At 47.9% G+C, this 21,639-nt stretch overlaps 8 protein-coding genes across 8 annotated transcripts; 3 read left to right on the forward strand and 5 right to left on the reverse strand.

The window, feature by feature from the left end:
* Positions 1-295: 295 nt before the first annotated feature.
* On the forward strand, positions 296-840 carry FPOAC1_001507 (uncharacterized protein; the record flags this gene model as incomplete). Its single annotated transcript, XM_044846109.1, has 2 exons — positions 296-484; positions 535-840. 2 exons carry the CDS (start codon positions 296-298, stop codon positions 838-840), a joined length of 495 nt encoding a protein of 164 aa, XP_044712025.1.
* Positions 841-1,363: 523 nt separating this feature from the next.
* ALTA7 (Minor allergen Alt a 7) lies at positions 1,364-2,179 on the reverse strand (the record flags this gene model as incomplete). The annotated part of the gene is made up of 2 exons (XM_044846110.1): positions 1,364-1,951; positions 2,153-2,179. The coding sequence occupies 2 exons, from the start codon at positions 2,177-2,179 to the stop codon at positions 1,364-1,366; spliced, it is 615 nt and encodes a 204-aa protein (XP_044712026.1).
* A 1,667-nt stretch (positions 2,180-3,846) lies between these two features.
* On the reverse strand, positions 3,847-5,278 carry FPOAC1_001509 (uncharacterized protein; the record flags this gene model as incomplete). Its single annotated transcript, XM_044846111.1, has 3 exons — positions 3,847-4,843; positions 4,994-5,121; positions 5,183-5,278. 3 exons carry the CDS (start codon positions 5,276-5,278, stop codon positions 3,847-3,849), a joined length of 1,221 nt encoding a protein of 406 aa, XP_044712027.1.
* A 1,900-nt stretch (positions 5,279-7,178) lies between these two features.
* Positions 7,179-8,574, reverse strand: FPOAC1_001510 (uncharacterized protein; the record flags this gene model as incomplete). The annotated part of the gene is made up of 3 exons (XM_044846112.1): positions 7,179-8,248; positions 8,310-8,476; positions 8,537-8,574. 3 exons carry the CDS (start codon positions 8,572-8,574, stop codon positions 7,179-7,181), a joined length of 1,275 nt encoding a protein of 424 aa, XP_044712028.1.
* Positions 8,575-9,160: 586 nt separating this feature from the next.
* FPOAC1_001511 (uncharacterized protein) lies at positions 9,161-11,137 on the forward strand (the record flags this gene model as incomplete). Its single annotated transcript, XM_044846113.1, has 2 exons — positions 9,161-9,358; positions 9,416-11,137. The coding sequence occupies 2 exons, from the start codon at positions 9,161-9,163 to the stop codon at positions 11,135-11,137; spliced, it is 1,920 nt and encodes a 639-aa protein (XP_044712029.1).
* Positions 11,138-11,293: 156 nt separating this feature from the next.
* On the reverse strand, positions 11,294-13,628 carry FPOAC1_001512 (uncharacterized protein; the record flags this gene model as incomplete). The annotated part of the gene is made up of 2 exons (XM_044846114.1): positions 11,294-12,048; positions 12,101-13,628. 2 exons carry the CDS (start codon positions 13,626-13,628, stop codon positions 11,294-11,296), a joined length of 2,283 nt encoding a protein of 760 aa, XP_044712030.1.
* A 2,584-nt stretch (positions 13,629-16,212) lies between these two features.
* On the reverse strand, positions 16,213-17,049 carry FPR2 (Peptidyl-prolyl cis-trans isomerase fpr2; the record flags this gene model as incomplete). The annotated part of the gene is made up of 5 exons (XM_044846115.1): positions 16,213-16,448; positions 16,512-16,585; positions 16,645-16,686; positions 16,740-16,797; positions 16,872-17,049. The coding sequence occupies 5 exons, from the start codon at positions 17,047-17,049 to the stop codon at positions 16,213-16,215; spliced, it is 588 nt and encodes a 195-aa protein (XP_044712031.1).
* A 3,526-nt stretch (positions 17,050-20,575) lies between these two features.
* FPOAC1_001514 (uncharacterized protein) lies at positions 20,576-20,909 on the forward strand (the record flags this gene model as incomplete). The annotated part of the gene is made up of 2 exons (XM_044846116.1): positions 20,576-20,726; positions 20,791-20,909. The coding sequence occupies 2 exons, from the start codon at positions 20,576-20,578 to the stop codon at positions 20,907-20,909; spliced, it is 270 nt and encodes an 89-aa protein (XP_044712032.1).
* Between the last annotated feature and the right edge of the window lie 730 nt (positions 20,910-21,639).

Genomic DNA, 21,639 nt, shown 5'->3' on the forward strand with positions numbered 1-21,639 from the left:
ACCTGGGACATTTAATCACCAGCACACCATAACTTCATATCGCTTCACTGCATTGCGTTCAATCACGGCATCACTTACATCATCACTCACGGCGCCATATCTTTGCCTTTATATCCAACTCTTCCAAGAATTCATCAACATCATGCCTTGGATACAGCATAGGAATGTTGGCCAATTGTGTCACAGCTTGCTCTAGGCATGTATCAAAGTGGTGATGCTGGTCATCCTCCTATACCCAATCGATAGCCGTCAGGTCCTGCGTGCTGAAGTACCATACACTACAACACCACCCGCAATGGCAACCACGGGAACACACTTCACGAAGGCTCCGCTGAACATCAAATCTGATTTTGCAAGTATTGCTCGCGAGTATGGGGTCTATGAAACCGCTATCGGAGACCACGAATTAGTGGTCAAACAGTACACTCAACCCCCTCAAGACTCTCCCATTAAAGTGCTTGAGCTCGGGATGGGCTGCCGTCGGGTAATTACTTCGTTTCTCTGCGCATATGCTGTGCTAACAAGTAATGATAGACCCCTGCGATCAGAAATTTGTACAGAGCATGTCAAGAATATTTGCCCCAAACGTCTGAGCTTTATGCGATCGAGAGCAATTCGGTTTGCACAGATTTAGTTGCAGGTCCCCAGGACCATTTTGATCCGGAAGTCTTCGACAACCTGGTCTATATATGGGAGGCAATGGCTCCTACTCGCGTTCCACCACGAGACGGTTCTTATTATGGTGTCGAGGCAGACAGGTTGGGAGAAGAATTCGAAATTATAATCGACAGTGGCTTTCATGCATTGGAGTATCAGATCCAGGTTCTTAAAGCTTTTTAGAAGCAAGTTGCACCAGGTGGTATCTATGTGTTAATGCAAACGACCCCACCGGCTTCGAAGTATTTGCACACTCTTCTCAGCAATCTGGTTTCGACTCTGCCAGAGCGAAGTATCAGTTCTGAACTGAAAAGCATCAATTGTGGAGAGAGGGTTTGTATCCTGACGAAGAACACAGTGGAAGGGTTGTTCGAGTCTAGTTCTGGGTTAGGTTGGGAATGATCTTGTAGTCGGATGATCAGCTCCTAGTCATGTATAATTTGGCACAGCAACAGCGCACCACAGTCAGCGTTTCAAATGAATGATTAACATGTTTGTATTGATTCTAAGCATCGCATTGCATTATCGTTGAAATCATCTATTGGACAACACACTTGGCGGGCAGACCGCAGGGACCCTCTTTGACCTCCTTGAGCTCTTGTGGTCCCTTGTTGTCCGCCTTTGGTGCAACATCTTTCTCAGCCTCAGCAGGCTTGGTGTTCTCAGACACCGGCGGCGCAGCCTTGGCTTGGCTGCTGCCATGCAGTCAACCGGAGAACTTGGCCACGGTATGGTAGAAGTGCTCTCCCTGGACCTGAGCGAGCTCGAGCTCCTTGGCCGAGGGTTGACGAGAACCGTCACCACCAGCGAAGGTACCGGCACCCCAGGCGCTACCACCGCGAACCTCAGAGAGGTCAGTCAGGGTACCAAAAGCCTTGGCGTAACCGAAGGGAACGTAGATGATGCCGTGGTGAGTGAGGGTAGAGATGGCGTTCTGAGCAGTGGTCTCCTGACCACCACCCTGGGAGGCGGTAGAGACGAAGATGCCGGCCATCTTGCCCCAGAAACCACCGGAAGCCCACTGCTTGCCAGTCTGGTCCCAGAAAGCCTTCCACTGGGCGGGGAAGTTTCCGTAACGGGTGGGGATACCGAGGAGGAAGGCATCGTAACCCTCAAGGACGGAAGGGTCGTTTAGGGTAGGGACGTCGGTGGGCTTGGGAGGAGCGTGCATCTTGGCGAGGACCTCCTCGGGGAGGGTCTCGGGGACCTGGAAAAGGTCGGCGGTACCGCCGGCCTTCTCAATGCCGGCCTTCTCAGCCTCGGCCATCTGCTTGATGTGGCCGTACATGGAGTACTAGGGATGATGTTAGTGATTGTTCTGTTGTGGTCATGACTAATGGCGATTTGAGTAAGGAGAATACACAACAGAGATTCTTTAGTAGAAAAATCACTGGGGCGTATGGCAAAGTCCAACGTCTCACATGAGTAACAGAGGATATCATGTAGAGACAACGATGGCGGGGCTGGGAATAACAAGTTGGAGGGGTAAACATACGTAGACGATAGCGATCTTGGGAGCCATTGTGAATGATTTCGGGGGGGTATCTTGGGGGTATCAAAGTAAAGAAGCAAAGACAAGTAGTTTGATGAGGATGGAATAGAGGAAAAGGAGATGGGAACACAAGACGAGGGAAGCTCGTCTTATAGCTAGAGGGGACCTTGTGAGCTTTTGACCCGGACCTGGGGATGGAAGCTTCTACATGGAGGACGGTCTTTGATATCCACTGTAGGTACGTATACGTGTTAGTTTGAATAGGAAAGGAACCGGCCGGTCATGATATCATTGGTGCAACTCTACCGTGTTACCAGTTCCGGAATCTCCATTGAGACAAGATACATACAGTACATTGTACATTAGCAGATCGAACTGCAAGAGAGAGCTTGGGTGGCAGGTGGGAAAAAGTGGAGTTGAAGCTTGGGGATGTATCATGTCACTGAATCATGACACGGGAATTGTCTTCTTTATGCGCTTAGGTCAATACGCTCGATTCTTATTTTAGTTACAGTACAGAAGCTATAGAATTCCAATTGATATAAAATGATTTGTCTGGCTTTATTTTTTTTTTCAACTCACGTACAAAAAAAAGCAAATCGATTCTATTCTCCCCGTCAAACTTAATCGTTGTCGAATGGTTAGCAAAAAAAAAACCAAAAAAAAACCAAGTTCCAATAACGCTGCCCCACTTCCATCATCCACGGTACAAGTTGCATAGTGCATAGACTACAGGCCACCCACCATTTTTTTCTGCTGAGTCAAGGCTGATAAGTGCTTAGGAGACGATGCTTAGCTTTTATTACACGAGCCTGACAAAACATTGCGGGGACAGATTTCCACTCGGTTTCCTCCGACTGCGCGCGCGGCTATTGACAATCAACAATCCTCCTTCTTGTTCGGTCCCATTTCACCTTAGCTAACGATTTGATAAGCCAATGTCTCAATATTTGCTACCTACTAAGGTACCTAGTAGACAACGTGAAATAAACTCTCATAATGCTTACAGCTTCAGCTCTAGTGGATAGTTCCTGCATTCGTCATCCTAACCTGATTGATATATCCGCTTTCGTTCTCCTCTCCTCTCATCTCGCATTATATCGTACCTACTGATAGTCGAGGTCTCTCTCACCGACATCAGTACACGTTTGCATAAATCATTCACCGTTCCTGTGGATCTTCAAAGCAACCAACAACAGCTGTTAGTTACACTAAGCTGCTTACTGTATATTATCTGAGCTTCGCTTAACCATGATTATCCACCCTCTCGTTATCATGGAACGACTTCTCGTGCAAATCTCATACCCAGGCCAGCTCTGAAGCTGATACGGCTATGAAACCTGTCTCGAGACTAACGACTAACTCGCAATGGCCGGACTAGAACACACTATCATGATCATCATCACATGATAACCCCAAACGCATATCAAAATGTAGCTTTCTATCGCTGCAAAGGCGCACGGTGGCTCCTCATCACATGCCAGCACTGGACATCCACTAACAGAAACAACACAGTGTAATGGACGCATTTCACAAAGTATAAAGAGACATGTGCTGCCGCTGAAGCTTAAACTTAATCAACGCTGACGAACCAGTCATTCCTGGTAGTAAACAAAATACAACAAGCCATACCAAACTCCATGCTCAAAAAAGGATGAAACAAGACGCTACTAAAAGGAAAGGCTTCCATATGTATATCATCGCTGTGGTGTCCGTTCGCCGTCTCGTGGGTGTGCGCTCGATGGTTCAATAACGATTTCAGGCAACTGGGGTATGCTTAAACTTGGTAGTTGCGGAGCTTCGCCATTGCCTTCACCGTTGCGAGAACTGTTTCTGTGATGTCTGCTAATGGCTGGTGCGTCAGCCATTTGCCAATCCGATCCCAGATCTTGCTCTGCAGTTTGCTGCGTTCCCTGCGGTGCAGACTGGTCAGGGCCGGGATAGTTGGGCGGGGGACCGTGAATTGAAGATTGGTCGTCGTTAAGCGGTATGTCCTCGTACTCTGGAGGAGGCATCGCTTCGTCACCAAGATCTGCTTCTACCAGCTCGGGGCTCGACCCAGCTCTACCATCTGCGCTGCCTGATCGGATAGAAGCTCCCCGCGAGCGCGCAGGGGCAAGACTCGAAAAGTCGTCGTCGTGGCTAGCGGCAGAACTAAAGCTTCGCCCGCGTTGGTGTCCTGATTGCATACTCGCAGCATCAGATAGCAAACCAACACGTTCGCTCTCGGTACTATTGGCTCTGATTCTCGTTCCATCGTGACGTGCAACGCCCACGTCTGCGTATGACACACTTGATACGGATCTCTGCCGGTTGTCTTTGAGCTGGTCCACAGTCGTTCGCAGTTCACTAATGGTGTTGTCCTCATTCGCAGCCCGGGTTTCGGCTCTAATGGCTTCCAGCTCGCGATAGTCGTTTCGAAGTCGTGCCTCTCTGCGGCGTTCTCTCCGCTCCTCTCGCTCTGCAATGGCCTGTCTTCTGGCCAATCTTATTTGGTACATTGTCTCCATCTCTTCATTTCGTGCTTCCTCCTCTGCTTCTGCAGTTGGCAAGTCGATAATAACGTCAACGCCATCTCGCTCGCCCTCTCTTCCCAAGACTTGCTCGTTGTGGTTAGCACTCTGTCGGTATGCGGGTAGAGTAAGCACGGAGCGGATCGAAGTGTTCCTATCGATGGTTGCGCCGGCAGTATTGCTGCCGTTGTTGTTGTTGTTATTGCGGGTGCTGTTGTGATTTTGTCGGTTGCTCGTTGACGAGGTATTGGAATCAAGCTGATGTGACTGCCTCGCGCTTTCCCCGCCATCTTCGCTTGGTGTCTGTGAATAATGCCCTTGCCTTCTATACAGCCACTTAAGAATGCCTCCCTTATTTGCCTCTTGTGTGCCCTTGAGCTTCTTCTTGTCCGCACGGGACTTTCTTATGCAGATAACCAAGGTCCCCGCCAAGACTATAGCAGCGAGACTACCAAGAATCTATATATTGGGGAATAGCTGTTAGAGATGTGTCGAGCCAGCGTCGCTCAATCAAACTTACAACAAATACCATGTTCTGGCCAGCTCCCGGTGATTGCCGGCGTTGTAGTAAGCTCCCAGGCTTCCGGCCACGCGGTATTGGAGCGTCCAGGTGCATTTTGAACCGAGCTGTATTTTCAGGCACTGGTAGAAGCGTCTTGCAACAGTAATTTTAGGTTAAGAGGCGATAGGATGTTGGAAGAAGCGGGAGGAACGGAGACCACGGAAAAGCAGGCCCGAGTTGGAGACGTAGTCTGTAGGTTGATACGAGACGGGAGTACAGACAGGGTTTTGTATACAAGCTTGAGTAACGGAACAGGATGATGATATTTCTGAATCAATGTTTGATAGAAGAAGCAAAACCACAGGGAAGACAGAAAGAAAGAAGAAAAGTCTTGTCTCCAATTCCAGGAAAAGCGCAGCGCAAATGCAGCACAGCACAGCCGCGATATGTCGGGCGGTCCTCCTCGCGCCTCCTCGCGAGGTTGGTCGGATTGGATTGGATTGGGACGGGTGTCCCATTGACTTGGCCCAGGGCTGAGTCTGAATTGGAGCCAACAGGGATCTTTCGGGGTCCTTTTCCCTTCAGGGCTCTTCAATACGCGCCTGTGTGTTTCAAAGATAAAATATTGATAAAAAAGAATAATAAACAAGATGGTTAATACATGGAGCAAATTGTTTTGAGATCACAAGATGACGAAGACCAATTCTTCTTGTGCTGTCAGATCAGATCAAGAGTTACCAAGTGCCTAACTTAACTTAGTACTTACCTGCCCTCTACATCAGCGACTACCTATGACTATGACTGCTGGACGATCATGACTTGTCAGGCCGTTAGATGGTGACATCAGCTAAGCGACTACGTGAACTTCCCTTCCACTGGTTCCCTCCATTAGGGCCAAGTTCTGACCTCTGGCATCTTTAGCCTCTGCTTACTGCCCCATACCTCAGAGACATCTCACGGGTATCTATCAAATCCGAACCAAATGGCTCTTCAAGGATGATCATTGATAAAACGAGAAGACATTGTGGCTGGTGTAGACCAGGAACCCGTTCTTCTCTTTATCTAACCGTTGTGATAAGTCCCACAACTGACAGCGTAGCTCCATCGCTAACAGGATAAGCATCATCTTGCGCAATCCCTCAGATCTGCGGGGGCACGAGGCATACTCTACTGTCAATCATTGAGGCGCCTCTACGTAAAAACAGAAAATACCTTTTTCCAAAACTTGATCTTGGTCTTGGTTCATCCACCAAATTACGTTTCATGATGCTCGCCACGTAAAACTTGTGACTAGGTACTGAATTCCATGTATCCACTCGATACCAACGGCCTCTCACTAAACAAAAGATCAACAAAAACAGCTACGTTCCTGAAGCTGACATTTCAAGGTTGTGGCGTGGCTGGTGGCTTGGCTGGGATGATCTCTCACTGACTGTGTCTAACCCCCCCGGTCAAACTCAGCCTCCCCGCACCTTTGAACTGGTCTGTCTGGCGCAATCATGATGACACTGGTCCTTGTCCTTGTCCTTATCCTGAGCATCGTGGGATATCGGAAATCCGAGAAAGAACTTGTTGCTGTTTGCTCCATTGATCAATTGTTGGCAGCATTGTTTCATTCAGGCATTCTCCGGAAGCTATGACCACAATGTGCTTGCATTATTCCTTAATGTTTGCTTTATAGGCTTCGCAGGGGTTGACTTAAATCTATTCTCTTAATTGATGCACCTTGTCGGCTTATCCCGTGACAACCAACCCTTCCCATAACTTCCTCCATCTCTCTTCTTTGGTCTGCTTTACTACTACCATAATTCTCAATTCACTTCTAAGTACTTCGGTAGGTTCCTATCCAGAGAACTTTGAAATATGCATGGCGTTCTTATTCCTAGACAGTTGAGCCCACTTGAAACAAGCCATACAAAACAAAGGATGAAACTGTATCATGAAATTAACTATGATAATTAAGATTAAATGCAACAAACTAAACTCCCGCTCCTCTTGCACAGCCACATACCATCTATCCAAACTTCTTCTCAAACTTTCTCAACATGCCCGTTACACCACGTTCTAAACGTCCCGCATTCTCCTCAAGTTTACCTCGTGGCTCCGATGTTTTGGGCTGGAAGCCATGTATTTCCGAGTTTGCCAGTTCTGTTTGCGTAGGGCGATAGAGTTGCTGATGAATGCTGTATTCTGATCCTGCTTGGGCTGGTGCCTGCTGCTGTTGCTGGGTGTATGTGTACTGCGCAAAGCCCCCTGGTGGTGGTGGAGGCAATCCTGAGTTAGTCGCAGGTGGTGTCGGTTGTGCGTGGGGTTGGGCTTGTGCTGGAGGTTGAGTTTGTGGAGGTGGTGGCGGAGATACAAATCCAGGCGAGCCTGGGAAGGTTGCGCCGTATGGACTTCCCAGAGCTTGAGCAGGCATTGTGGCAGCTCTTTGGAGTCCAGGGTGCTGACCGAACTGTGGTGGAGGCAACCCTGGGCTTGTTACGCCTCCAGGAGGGAATTGAGACGGCGGTGGCATACCCGGTGTGAAGGGCTGCTTGTGATAATCGTATGCGACAGCAACCGCAAGCGGGTTAAGGGGGTCCTCATCCGGAGGGGGTGTCTTTTCTCGATGCTGGATTGTCTCCGGAGCGGCTGGAGCGGCCGGGTTGTAGGCCATCGGGACAAAACTGGCAGGAGCTGATGGGGCTTCAGAGGATGGAGCCGGGGCCGGGGCCGGGGCAGTAGGAGGAGGCGCAAAGTTCGGAGCGGCAGATCCGTATTGAGGATCTGAGATGGCAACGTTTTCCAGTTGCTGAACGACGGCGCTCATGGGCGCAGGTTGAGGAGGTGGGCCTGGTTCGTCCAAGACCTCAACGTGTGAGGGTGGAACGACTCTCCGGACGCCATTAACAAACTGGAGTGCATCTTGTTGCGTCCAAAAATAGATGTCGAGCGAGTGGAGTTGGTAGTGGTATTTGTTTTGGTTATGAGGATCATATGTCGGTAGGTGCCATTCGTTTTGGTCAGCAACAGCTTCAGGGCCGGTCAAGGTGACAGCGCAGTGTTGCTTGTAGGAATATCGAACGTGCGCTTGGTCGAGATCTGCAGATTGTGTTGTCAGAGTCCTTGACTTCATTAAATCTTTATTGTCGGTAAACCTTACATCCTTCGAAAGCATCCTGATCTTCAGTACCCGGCTGGTTGGCAATCTCGATGCGACATCGGCGCTCGTTCGCATTCTCAAAGAGATAGACATAAGAACCCTTGTCGAACCTGTGATGCCTGGGCTTTACATGCTCTGGACCATAAAAGTAATGAATGTCTGCAAAACTTGATGGGGAATGCAAGTCAGCAATTGTAAGCTCGGCAAGCTTCTGCGTCACAACTTACAGTGTCGCAACATTCTCCTCTCCTTGTCGCGTTGCCATTTTAATGACTTGTCTCTCTAAAGGTCTCGATCGTTCAGAAGCAAACAGTCACAGACTCAAGACACTCGTCCTGGGGGAAAGAGAAGCATGACAAAAGCTCCCACAACTTGCGGGTTTCTTCGGCTTTTGTACCCTCCCCTTCCACCTCCAACCCTCATGCTGGGCGTTATTCGACTCGCCGGCTACAGAGCGACTGATCGACTTTTGTGTTTCCAAGAGACGACATAATGCATGTAAGTTGTCAGTGTCGGCGCTTAACCACCTGTTCTTGGGGAGGGGAAGCACATCGGTTGGCCAATTGAGATCGAAGGACCCTTGGTGTCGTTGAAGCTGCCCCATTTCCAAAATAGCGCCCCCCACTAAAGACAGACAGCACCTGCAGCGAGTCAAAGCTGCCCGCTGTGCCATGTACTGCTCCATGTATCTGTAAGTCACATGATCTCGTGCTTACAGAACGCGTTCTAGTTTTCCGAAGTCACGTCACCCCTGGCATTTAGCACTCAGACGCGACGACATCGTATGGGCTCCATGATGCCTTCAATAGTCCATGTCCATGATATCAAGGCACCACTACTGATTTCTTGATATGGTAACGACTGATATCTCGGAGGAGCAGCCTCCATTACAGACTGTAAAGGAAACCACAGTGACTGAGAATGAGAACAAAGACGTCAGCGAAGTTGTTTCTCAGAATGGCGAAGACGGTGCCTTCAAAACACTCAAGTATTCCCTTCTAGGGCCGTCTCTCCTCAAGGCGGGACAGGATAAGGTCGACCAAACCAAGGTATACATTCTTCGCATTTAGGTGCTGACTGAACTATTACTGAGACGAGTTATGTAGGTTTCTGAAATCATCTATAATGCATCAAAGGGCTCCAAATTCTTCAATCGCGAAGAAGAAAGAGATAAGACTTTAACCCAAAAGATCGAACAAATCATTGCTCGCAAGGCCCAATTGGAGAAAAGAGACCTTACCCGCGACTTGCGCAACGCTGATCGTTTCATTGCCGAGCTTGAGCTTACCCGTGACCTGACCCAGCATATAGTACATGTTGATTGCGACGCCTTTTATGCAGCGGTTGAGCAGCTCGATCGCCCTGAGATAAAGGATCTACCGTTTGCTGTCGGTGGTGGTGTCTTGACTACATGCAATTATGTTGCCCGCAAGTTTGGTTGTCGATCAGGTATGGCTGGCTTCGTAGCCAAGAAGCTATGTCCGAACTTGATCCTCCTCAAACCCAACTTTCAAAAGTACACCGCCAAAGCACATGAGGTCCGGGAAGTTCTTGTCAACTACGATCCACGCTTCGAGAGTGCTTCGATCGATGAGGCATATCTGAACATCACAGAGTACTGCCAGGAACACCAAATGGGCCCAGCGGAAGTTGTCGAACAGATGAGGAGAGAAGTTCACCAAAGAACAAACATCACTGTCTCGGCCGGTATCGCGGCCAATGCAAAACTTGCAAAGATTTGCTCGAATATGAACAAGCCCAATGGACAATACGTTCTACCCAGCGACAGACCCACCATCTTGGCCTTCATGCGCGACCTTCCAACGCGGAAAGTAAATGGCATAGGCCGAGTGCTTGAAAGAGAACTTTTAGAAATCGGCATCAAGACTTGTGGTGATCTTTACGAGCATCGACAATACTTGAACCCGCTGTTTGGTGAGAAAACTTCCGAGTTTCTATTCACATGCTATCTGGGACTTGGCCGCAACAAAATCCAACCCGCGGAAGAATATGAGCGCAAGAGTGTGGGTACTGAAAGTACGTTCCGCGACATGTCTGATCCAACGCAACTTCGTGAAAAGCTACGATCCACAGCCGAAGATTTAGAGCAGGATATGAAGCGTGCCGAGTGCAAGGGTCGAACCTTATGCCTCAAGGTGAAGCTTCATACTTTTGAAGTTTTCACCCGCCAGGCCGTCCTTCCTAGGGCCATATGGCTCGCTGATGACCTGTATAACTATGCCCTCCCTATTCTCGCTAAGCTGGAGCAAGATATGCCCGGTATGAGGCTGCGATTGATGGGTCTGCGCTGCACGCATCTCGTCAAAACAAAGAAGCCCGACACTATGGCTTTCTTTGGCTTCAAGCCTCGACGTACAAATTCTGAAGAACGGAAAGCGGAAGGAGCCCTGAAAAGGAAAGCAGATGACGATGGAGAATGGGAACAATGGCCAGATGCCGATTTTCAACTTGACGACGCAGATGGTCTTCTTGAAGGTTCTTCCAGTAACCAGGACACTCCTGAGCAGTCGCCAGGTCGCAGACATGGCAAGGAGATTGCTCCCAATCCCACCAAAGAGGATATTGTCGAAGAGCAATGGTGGGATTGCCCTATATGCAGTAGGCCGCAGCCTGCCAATGAACGTCAATTCAATGAACATATCGACCATTGCTTGTCGAGGCAGACGATTCGCGAGGCTATCCAAGCGGATGGTTCATCAATAAGGCGCGACCCGACACCAGAAAGTAAAAGGCCACGAACGATAGACAAGAAGAAGGGAAAGTCAAAGGCACCAGATCCCAAACAGAAACAGCTGTTCTTTGGATAGGAAATGAATTTGACGACCGAACGATGCAAAGACGGTTTTATCAAATAATTGTGTATAGATCCTTACATTTTTTAGCTTCTAACTCGACTGTCACGCTCAAATCTATTGTAGTTCAAATCCTTCAACGCCTAGACCATATCCATTCTATGTGCGAACTTAGACCGCCCTAGTCTCTCGACTGGCCATCCTGAACATTGTGTTTGTTCTTCTAATTTTTGAGTCTTCTTCCTCTTCACGAGCCAGCTTCTCACCTGGTAGCCGGACAGCCTTATCCAACGCAACAGGAAGACCGCGGTGTCGACCTCGAAGGATGACCAAACAGAGCACGAATTTACTGCCCCTGTGCATGCCTCCTGCCAGGCTGTAGCTTTGACCTGGGGCTCCGACAGACAATCCAACACAACCATAGGCAGAAATAACCTCGAACAGCACGTTAAAGATGCTGTAAGCAAGAGGCTGTTCGATAAAGTTGTCGGTTTCGATAATCATGATGATAAGGACAGGGAGAATAAGCCACCACAGATCGTGCGCAAGCTGTCCACGCATCTGCTGGGCAATGAATGAAATACGAGAATTGTCGTCCGGTCCTTTAGGCGGGGGCCGCACACCAACACCATGGAAGGTCATGGATTTCTTTACTGTTTTCTGAGCTGCAGCTGTGACTCTTCGTCGCAGCGCCGGTTTTTCTGGAACTTCTGAGATTGGGGGAAGATGACCTGTTCCGTTTTCTGCTTCCAAGACTTGCGGGTCATCCTCGTAGATGCCGAGAGATCGCTCTTCATAGACATTGGAGTGACGCATCGTGATCGAAACGGGATACACGGAAACATACATCATGATCATGTACAGCAGCTGAACAGCAGGGTAAAGACTTCCAATGGAAACAACAGCGAAGCCAGCAGCGCGAACAGCTTGACACGGTTGTTAGCACGATGTCCGATTATACAGGGATTTGTCACTTACCGATTGCTTGGAACCATCCAGCAATGATGCGGTCAGATACAGGCATGCTCTCCACGACCTTATTACCAATATTCAAAACTTCAAAAGCCACCCAGTCGATTGTGTTGATGACAAAAATGACAAGGAACAACCACCAGGTTGCACCCGATGGGAAAAGGGTCGTGTAAACTCGACGGGGGTACTTGAGAATGAATTCGATGGTCTCCTTCCATGGCCCAAGTGTCTTGGGCTGAGTCGTCAATTGTAACAGTCGGAGACTGCACCAGAGGGAAAATCTTAGAAGCAGAGGGTAGGCTGTGTTACCAGCTAAGATCAAGATACCAACAACAATCAAGACAAAGTAACCGTCTTGAAAAGCCGACATGCCTGCGTCGTTGAGTGACATGCCTGCATTGTTGAATGCCGAAGCAGAAAGGAAGATGCCACACCACCAAGGATTCTGGCCATTCACTGTCGCCGCGGACGGCCGATTGTTGTTTATCCAAGCACCCAAGGCAATACCGCATATGGCCTGCCATGCAAAGCCATAAAGAGGGACAGTGACAGACATGACCTTGAGCGCACGGTACTCACAACCACCCAAGGCTTCACGCTCATCGGACGAAAGGTCGTAGAACTGTCCTCTCTTGCTTGTGTTGTGGCTGCCAAGGATCTTCTTCCAGTGTAAAAGAAAGTCTTCTGATTCGTCGCTATCGGCTACAGATGCTGCTGAGGGATGTCGGTCGAGTTCGTTGTCGTCATTTCGTCTGTAAATAGAGATACTGTCTCTGTCGCCATTTCGGGGTGATAAGTTATCAGCAAACTGTATATGATCACCGGAACCAGAAGTTGGAGGAGGTATACGTGATGATGCTGCCACGTGTGTTCTGTTGCTGTCATTGTCATCTGAGTCGGAGGATCTAGAATCCTCGGGAGCTGTCACTGCTCGGCGTATAGGTTTAGTCGTGGTAAACAGATCGTTTGCGTTTGTGTCATTTTTCTCGGTCACGCTTTTCTGTTTGGTGCCCAGTCCTGGTAGCACAGTAGAGGCTCCTGTAGATGCAGGCGATGATTTGTACTTGTCGAATGTGAGGAATTTCCCAAGTGGTTTGGAGCGCCTCAATGCAGCGCGTCGCTTCCTCGCCTCTCGTTCCGCCCTAACGATATCCTCGAAACGTTTCTCAAAGGCATGTTTTCGTGCCATAACAGTCCAAAACGAGACCCAAAGTGCACTTCCGATGATGAACAGAATGTATAGCAGAACCTGCTGCCATGTTGTGAGTTCGGAAAGGTTAACTGTGTTCAAGCCTGTATCACAAAAGGAGGACACGACGAGGAATAGACAATCGATATAGGGAATGCTTTGACTTGGATGACTCGATCCCCAGAAAATAACAGAGAATATGAGTGAGCCGAAAATGAAATAGGCGTAGTGAATGGTGATGAAGTTGATGGGCGGAACTATCATCCAGACCTTTGTGGCTACCGCATCAAGGCGCGGATGCTCGTCGCGGAGGTCCTGCCAACGATTCTTAATGAATTCAAACATTAAGACTGATAGATATTGGGTGGTAGAGGTGAGACGCCAAGATACGTAACCCGGCTGGTTGGGTCGGCTCCCAAGAAACAGGCGCAGAGCCTCAGGAAAGCCTATGAGTTTAATTCAACGGTGTTATTGAAAGAAATATGACATTGCGTTTGCAAGCGAGATTGTTTGTGTATCATGAGCACGCAATGGTAGGTGAGTCTGAAGGAAGGGAAACAGGTTGAATGGCCGGGTAAGAAAGTCGGGCAGTGGACAAACAGGAATAAAAGAGTGCAACAGAAAGGGGGGAAAGAAGCTCTCTCAATGGGGAGATGATGAGAAGTGACAACTGTCGGTGCATTAATTGGATTGAAGGGGGACAAGATGAGAGGCAGCTTGAAGATGGGACAAAATGCCCGCCCCTGGAATACGGTGCAAGGGGTCAGTCGTCACTGCCACTGCGACGAGCCTAGAATAACGGGAGGAAGTCATGGAGCGGGCGCTAAGAAGTTACCGCGTCCCAATCCTAATTGAAACGGTAAGCATAAGTAATTTCGAATTGATCCTAGTAGCAGATACATAGTGCAACGTTTTACAAGGTTGAGCATCATGCAGTGGAAGGGAATATTAAGTACGAGAGAACCCATGAGCCTATAAATCAACAATCAATCATGTTCGTAAATGATAGCTTCGACCGAGCTATCGACAGCTAGAGCAACTCTAACCGGCTATCCGTAGTTTCCGTCCATCCCTCTCACCAGAAAAGCTTCTTTTAAATTAGCTCCCGAGCTCATGGGGCTACCGGGTTTCTGTTCCGCCAGCGGGATAATATCCATACGGGTATTATTGGTTCCACCGTAAAACCTTCATTATTGTCTGTTGAGATGATACGTGTTTCACATCTCTTTACTCAATTACCAGTACTTAATCATGCTACGTATCCCTCTTCTCCCTGGGCAGGTAGTGAAGCCTTTGTTCAAAGACTCGCGTCATCTTTGTAGTGAATATCAGGTCACGTAATCACAGCCTTTAATTTGACTTCTCCTGTAACAGAGTCATACTTGTTTAGATGCAGTGGCCCAACGTGTAGGCCCCTCGAACGCCACAAGTTTATATCCCGATAAGCGTAGCATTGAGTGGCTTTTGCGTAGTCAAAACGTGTCAAATCTTGAATTGCTGGAACTAAATGTCGTTGGTCTCCCCCATGCGCTGTAGAACAAGCGAAAGAAGATACATTCAATATGAGTGGCCAGACACTCATCATCTAGACTACTCCGTACAATGGATGCATTATCGGGTCTTGAATCAGGCCCATTAAAACGACACGTATCTCTCAATGACACCTAACTGAGTATTCATTATCGAAAATATGTTTGGGTGTATGAAACGGCAAATCAGGGTTTGGACAAAAAGTACATACATGTCACTCAATACAGCTTGACATGTGCTCCTGCATTAACAATCACCTCAGACTGATCAGGTAATACAAAAGTACTTGCACATATTCAATGAAATGTAATATATTCTTGCCTTTTAGTATTGTACGCTGTCGATCAACTTGAGCTTTGGAAGTATTAGTTTCAACTCGCTCGCATACCCTGCACCTCCATCCAGAATATTCGCGATAGTATCAGAATGATCACCACCAGTAAATGTTTATTGCCTCTTGATTGACATTGTCCTCGTGGCAACAGCTGAGAACACAACCTGATCGGTTACATTTGTAGATCACCAAGGCCTAACACTGTTACTATAGCCAAGCCTAATTCATATGGAGTTTGTAGCAAATATTGTAAATCCATCTGATATAGATACTCTTGATGGCGATGATCAACGATACACTTCAAATTCTGTACAGGATCCATGCTCATAGTTTTTCTCTGTTAGCATCCTACCATGCATTAATGACGCAGCTGTCGGATGCTGCAAACCTTGGCCACTGAATATGAGATGGACCTCTCGTCACCCCACTGTCGATTGGGGAAAAGTAACCATTCACAGATACAGAGCGATTAAATGGCCTCTATAATGGGCCTGGCACTAAGATTTTGTAGCTAAAGATCAGATGGTCCATAATCCACCTGAAAACTCTCCTCTCCTATGGCTTCCCATCGTACATCGAAACAATTTTTTTTTCATCAGCGGAGGTCCCTACAGGATCAAAACACAATGTCCCTTGTAGGCATGACTCGAACAGCATGCATACATGTCTGCCCAGTGACCCAGATCATCACATGGATGCGGGGTGAAAAAGAATGTTGGCAGAAACAACCATCATGACTGGTACACCAGTGACACTAGAAGCGATTCTTTTCTGGAGAAAAGAATAAAGAAGAAGAATAGTATCGATAATGACGTCGAGATCGACTAAATGAACCCTTAATCGCACTTCAGGCAGATGGCAAACCCTCCCTACATCTACAGTCATGCATCTACAGCCAACAAGTCACTCAAGGACAACGTGGGGCCCTACTCAGTCGAATTGCACACGATATGACATCAATGACGACGGAATTTGTTATCCAGTCTAATGTTATGTATAGTGGATGATATGATATGTCATGGCGCTTCGCGGTGTGCACAAAGTAAATCGTTATACATCATGTCTTTACAGCTCCTCGTGCTCGGGAGCGTCATCGGTATCAGCGATAATGGTCTTGGCAGCTTTAGCAGCATCGATAATGGCCTCAGCAACCTTGCCGGCAACCTTCTCAGAAGCTGTCGCGGCAGCCTCGGTAGCCTCGCTGATGGCCTCGGCGGCAGACTCGGCGCCTTCGACGACCTTGGTCTCGATCTTCTCGGGTTTGGGGACGCCGTCAATTCCGACGAGCTCTGTCTCGAAAACTGTAGTTTCACAGTGTCAGGCGGTGAAAGTAAGGCGAAAAAGGAGAGCTGGAAATAACATACCTAGGGTAGAGCCGGCGGGGATAGGGCCAATGGCTCGCTGGCCGTAGCCGAACTCAGGGGGGATGGTGAGGACTCTAATTCAAGAGTCAGCAATGTGATATCCTAGTTGTTGTTATGTGTATCCTTGACGTACCGCTTCTCACCAATACACATGTCAAGAAGACCCTCGTCCCATCTGTTTCTATTGTCAGCATCGCCCGAATGCATCGTAACGAGGATGTTACATACCCCTTGATAACCTGGCCAGAACCGACCTTGAAGGAAAGGGGAGTACCGCGATCGTAGCCTTGTATCCCAATTAGCATTTGACTTGCTCTGCTGCAAGCAAGATTGCAGATGCAGGGCGTCGTAGTGACTTACTAGCATCGAACTGCTTGCCCGAGTCCTTGAGGGTTCCACGGTAGTGCATGTGGACCTTGTCTCCCCTCTGTGTCTTGCGCTCGCAAACAACGGGAAGAGTAACATCGATCTTGAGCTCCTCAGCAACAACGCCAACGGCGGCTGAGGCGAGAGCGGAAAGGAAGAGAGCAGCCTTCATGATGGTGGTCGGGGCGGAGACAGGGACGTAGAGTATGCTGTAGGTGTCGTAGAATTGGAAGTCACAACGGCTGAGAAAACGTTGGGGAGCTTGGAATTCTAAGGGTGTGACGTCGATAAGTGAGGCAGTGTGATGCGAGATTGTCGATGTATGGTGGATGGGTTGGGTTGTCCCTAGAAATTAGAGCTTTGGGGTTGGTTCTCAGATGGCGACGTGGCCGTTTAGCGGGGAGCGGTAGCGGTACAGCCAGACGAAACAGCGCGTCATAACTTCCCTTCCTGGTGCATAATGCTATTGGCCAATGGGATGCAACCCGTTCAATGACTCTTTCCGTTTGGATCTGATACTGGGTTGTCACATCTTGCATCTCCATTTGGAAACCGGGGGGCTGCGCTACCAAATATGGATGAACAGAACCGATGTCAACAGGGTCCATCCATGAAGACGGAATTATTACTTACCAGATTTAACCCCGACCACGCGATCACGTTGTCCCTTCAACCCTTACACTGCGGATATCTACGTACCTCAATATGTAGTTAGCATGAGGCATGGATGGAGTACTCTGAACCTGTGGATAACATCTGCTCATTACTAAACAAACATGCTATCACTGTCTGCCAGGGCGAAATCTCACCATGTGACTCATGACGAGATTACACAACGCTTCACTATTAGCTGAAATCAGCTACAGCTACGCAAGGCGCAACAAGTGAAACAATACATACATAGGTACTTATCGGTCCCTGATTCATATGTGTGTACATACATAAACAAGGCCATTGAAAAGCAGGGTACCACATCACCACAAACGTCACTGGATGGTCATGTTTCGCATCGCAGAATCATGAACGAAAGTGACAGACAATCGACCATTACCGGGTTCACCCGCCTATCCATTCACCCTTCAGGAAGCTGCAGCTATGAGTCGTCTGTTGCGGCGGCTGGGGCGCCGATATGCTCACGCGTGACAGTTCCCAAGCATGAGATGGTGTAGAGCTTCAGTAATTGACATGTTTACAGCCGAACAGGCGCAACAGTTCCTGCAGCTGGAGATGCAGAGATGCAACCCAGATGGGGACATCCTAGGCTCCTAGCCTAGGTAGCCTGCAGGTGTCAGATCCACCGAGCCGAAGAGCCCTGGGCCAAGCGTTGTAGACGCTAATGCGCTTCACGATCGCTATCGCTTCCTGCTTGTCATGATGGTCTTTCTTTAGAAGAAGCGACATGACGATCACCTTTAAACCCCTTTTCGTCATGGCGGGGCGCATCGAAAGCTTCGGTTGTTTGGATCGGCTGTGATGCATGCTGTGAAAGATTCATATCGTGATTATCAACAGACATCAGAACCTGTCGTGCAAGGGTCATCATGCCAATCACGACAAACGCAGCCGAAAAGGGGTCGAAGAAGGAAAAGAATGTCTGAGACAGAAATAGGAATGTGGGATAGACAAAGCGAGGCCTCAATCTTGCTTACCTCTTACCCAGTCAAGACCAGCGTTGGATATTTTTATCTGGTTACTCATTCGGCTCCACGATCCCAGGGCAATGGTACATGTTACTGGCGTTGGTGCCTGTTGTGCCTGGGCTCTAACCTCTATCAGGACGGCTACTGCGAGTGTTTCATGCATTCACTCAAGGCGGTTGTATCGTGAAAGATATCCCTGGCCTAGCGATCAATTTGTCAGTCAACTCATGCTGCGCTTTGGTTTTCGATAACGCAGCACAGATCGAGCGCAACGGGCGATTTGTGGCCCCCATTTGCAGGCAACAACGACATTTCTGTTTCGTCTATTTTCTATCAGTCTCCTTTGCTTTGTGGACTGCACACCTGTATGCCATGGCGTCCCTATCAAACCTTGTCTTGGTTCCCTCGCTCACACCGTGGGGCTTGGTTTTTGCCTTGCCCATCCCTGCATTGATGGATGCTCATTCGCCCTGTGTTGCTACGGCTCCGCCCTACCCGGGGCAGCGTCACCATGGCATGGGAGCTTCACTCGATGGCCTTTTCGCCACCGAAGCCCAGCCCAGCCCAGCCCAGCCCAGCGCAGTGCTGTCATTTCGTGGCCTCGTGCCCAGTCTAACTTGATGCTCTGCAATTGCTGCGATTACTTGTTTATTGCTCACACAGAGTAACCGAAACCTTACATAAGAACCCACAAAACCTTCCTTTAACTAACCTATAAAATCACCTAACTGACCCTTTCTAATTAACAGCTATATTTATAGACTAACCTAGCCTAATATCCTAGTTTATCCTACTAGGCCTTATATATCTTATTATTTAGCTTCTATAAAAATAGCTCCTCTATTAGGTTTAAGTCCTTATAACTATCTAAGATAGCTTTAAAAGCCTTTAGTAGCTATTTTTCTTTTATAAGCTAAATAGTATATTTAGTAATAAATTTAAAAAGGCTATATAAAAGAAAAAGGCTATAGCTAAAGAAGGCTATTTTAACCCTTTAGTTATTAAATAATATATCTAGAGTATTTATAATAATCTTAGCTTAATCTTTAATAAAGATAAATAGCTTATTTTCTAGAGCCTTAATAGCTTTTTTAATATTCTTCTTTATTAGCTTAAACTAAAAGGAATATTTATTATATTATCTTTATAGGCCTAGTCTAATAATTATATTAATATAGCTATAGTTAGTTAATTATAGGGATTAAGGTATATAAGATAAGCTAGGTAAATTAACTGATATAGATACTTAGTCTTTATATTTAAGGGGTCTAAAAGTGGTCTTATCTTTATATTAAAGGAAGGATAAGTAGGTTATATAGTAGGTATTACTTTTATATTTATATAAGATTAAGGTTACTCTAAGAGCCCTATTTCTTATGATAAAGCTGCATCTATCGATTTCATATTAGACTTCGAGGGATACCCATATCAAAAAAAAAAAAGCTCTGCAATTGCAATTGCGAAGCCAGACCGGGATGATTTCTTGAAAGTCTGGTCTCTTGCCCCCTCCCCTATTGCTTTTGAGCACGATGCCCAATGATCTGGCTACGCCCCACCAAACTACACTGCACCCCGTGTTAGCAATCTATTTACGACCCAGCACGTACACCATCGCTAGCCCTCCCGCGTCGTGCCTTAGATGGCCCGTCTGCCGTGCCGGGCATGGGGAACCAATGCGCGTGCTCGGTTCTTCGTCTGGTCTCTCCTTGACTCACTCCCCTGAAGTTGATGGAATTCATTAAGCCCCCCATATCAGAGGCTACCTAGTGTGCCAAGATGCCTTGTGCTGGGGGCAGGGCAATCCTGGTTCTCTAGGCAGTCAAGCCTTGGGTTAACCCACACTTGCAATTATAGAGTACGTACTATCGTTTCGCATCACCAAGCTTCGAATACATATAGACCCCCTTCGTCGCTCGAAGCCATTCTCCTTTTCACTCTCACCAAACACTCTCATACAAAGACTTGACTACCCAGTTCTACTCAACCATCAACACTACCAACAACCCTTTACAACTCAACTTATAAACAACCACTATTCAACCTCTTACAACCACAACCATGAGCTCCCCTTATACCGTCCAGATTCACCAGAGCACCAAGGAGCCTTCAATCTCTAGCTCATACAGCTACTCTTCTGGTTCGTACAGTTCTTCAACCAGCACAACACCTCGATCTCTTTCTCCTGGCGAGTACCGCGAGTACGGGGCTGGTAAGTCGCCTGCCACCGAGTCTCCGGGCTCAGTCTTTTAAACTTATTCTAACAGTTGATGCAGATAAGCACACTACACAAGTCGCCAAATCTGGTCGCAACCTGGTTATCAACCACAATAAAGTTTCTTACGAGAAGGACTCGCCGGCGCCGACATACGCAGGTGCATATACACGAACCTGAGCGACCCTTTCAACTTGTAATATTTCCTTTTGTTTAATGGAATTGAACAGCGATATACAGCGGATATGGGTTAGAACATGGACTGGCGTTTTTTATTTCGAAGATTATGAAGCATAATCATTTTGCCTACCGAGGCGATGTATAATGGACAACTAGAGAGTGGATTTTGCAGCGCTCAAGATTGATAGACGTGGCGAGAAGCTGGATGGGGAGACTGATTTCCTTTTTTCTTTCACTTGCTGGCTGTCTGTTGTATTTTTATTACTCTCTAAGCGCTGGTCACCTCTTGGTCCGCGCTGGCTTTCTAGAAGGGTCAAATACCCAGTCTTGACCTCTTACAAGACAAAACGGCTGGATGGGATTTGGGACGGCCCGTCGGACTGGTCCGATGATTATTATTAGGTAGTGAACCAAATTTCACATACGTGTTGGAAGAAATTTTCCAGCACACACACACACACACACACACACACACACACACACACACACACACACACCACTCTGACCTGTTTCATCCCCCTCCCTTACTTAATTTACCTTGTGCCTTATTCCTTGATTTTTGGAAACTTGCCAAAAAATAAGGGTCCAAATGAAGTTGATGGTGTGGCGGGTTGGGCTCTGTTCTTAGAGGTAGGCTAGACGGGGACTTTGGTTTGGGTTCCCTCCCGCTCGGTACCTGCAGCCCGACTTGTCGCAGGGATTGTTTGGAGCTTCTCGTCTGCAGGTTTCC

Source organism: Fusarium poae, chromosome 1 (genome assembly GCF_019609905.1).
Source record: "Fusarium poae strain DAOMC 252244 chromosome 1, whole genome shotgun sequence".
Classification (NCBI taxonomy): Eukaryota; Fungi; Ascomycota; class Sordariomycetes; order Hypocreales; family Nectriaceae; genus Fusarium; species Fusarium poae.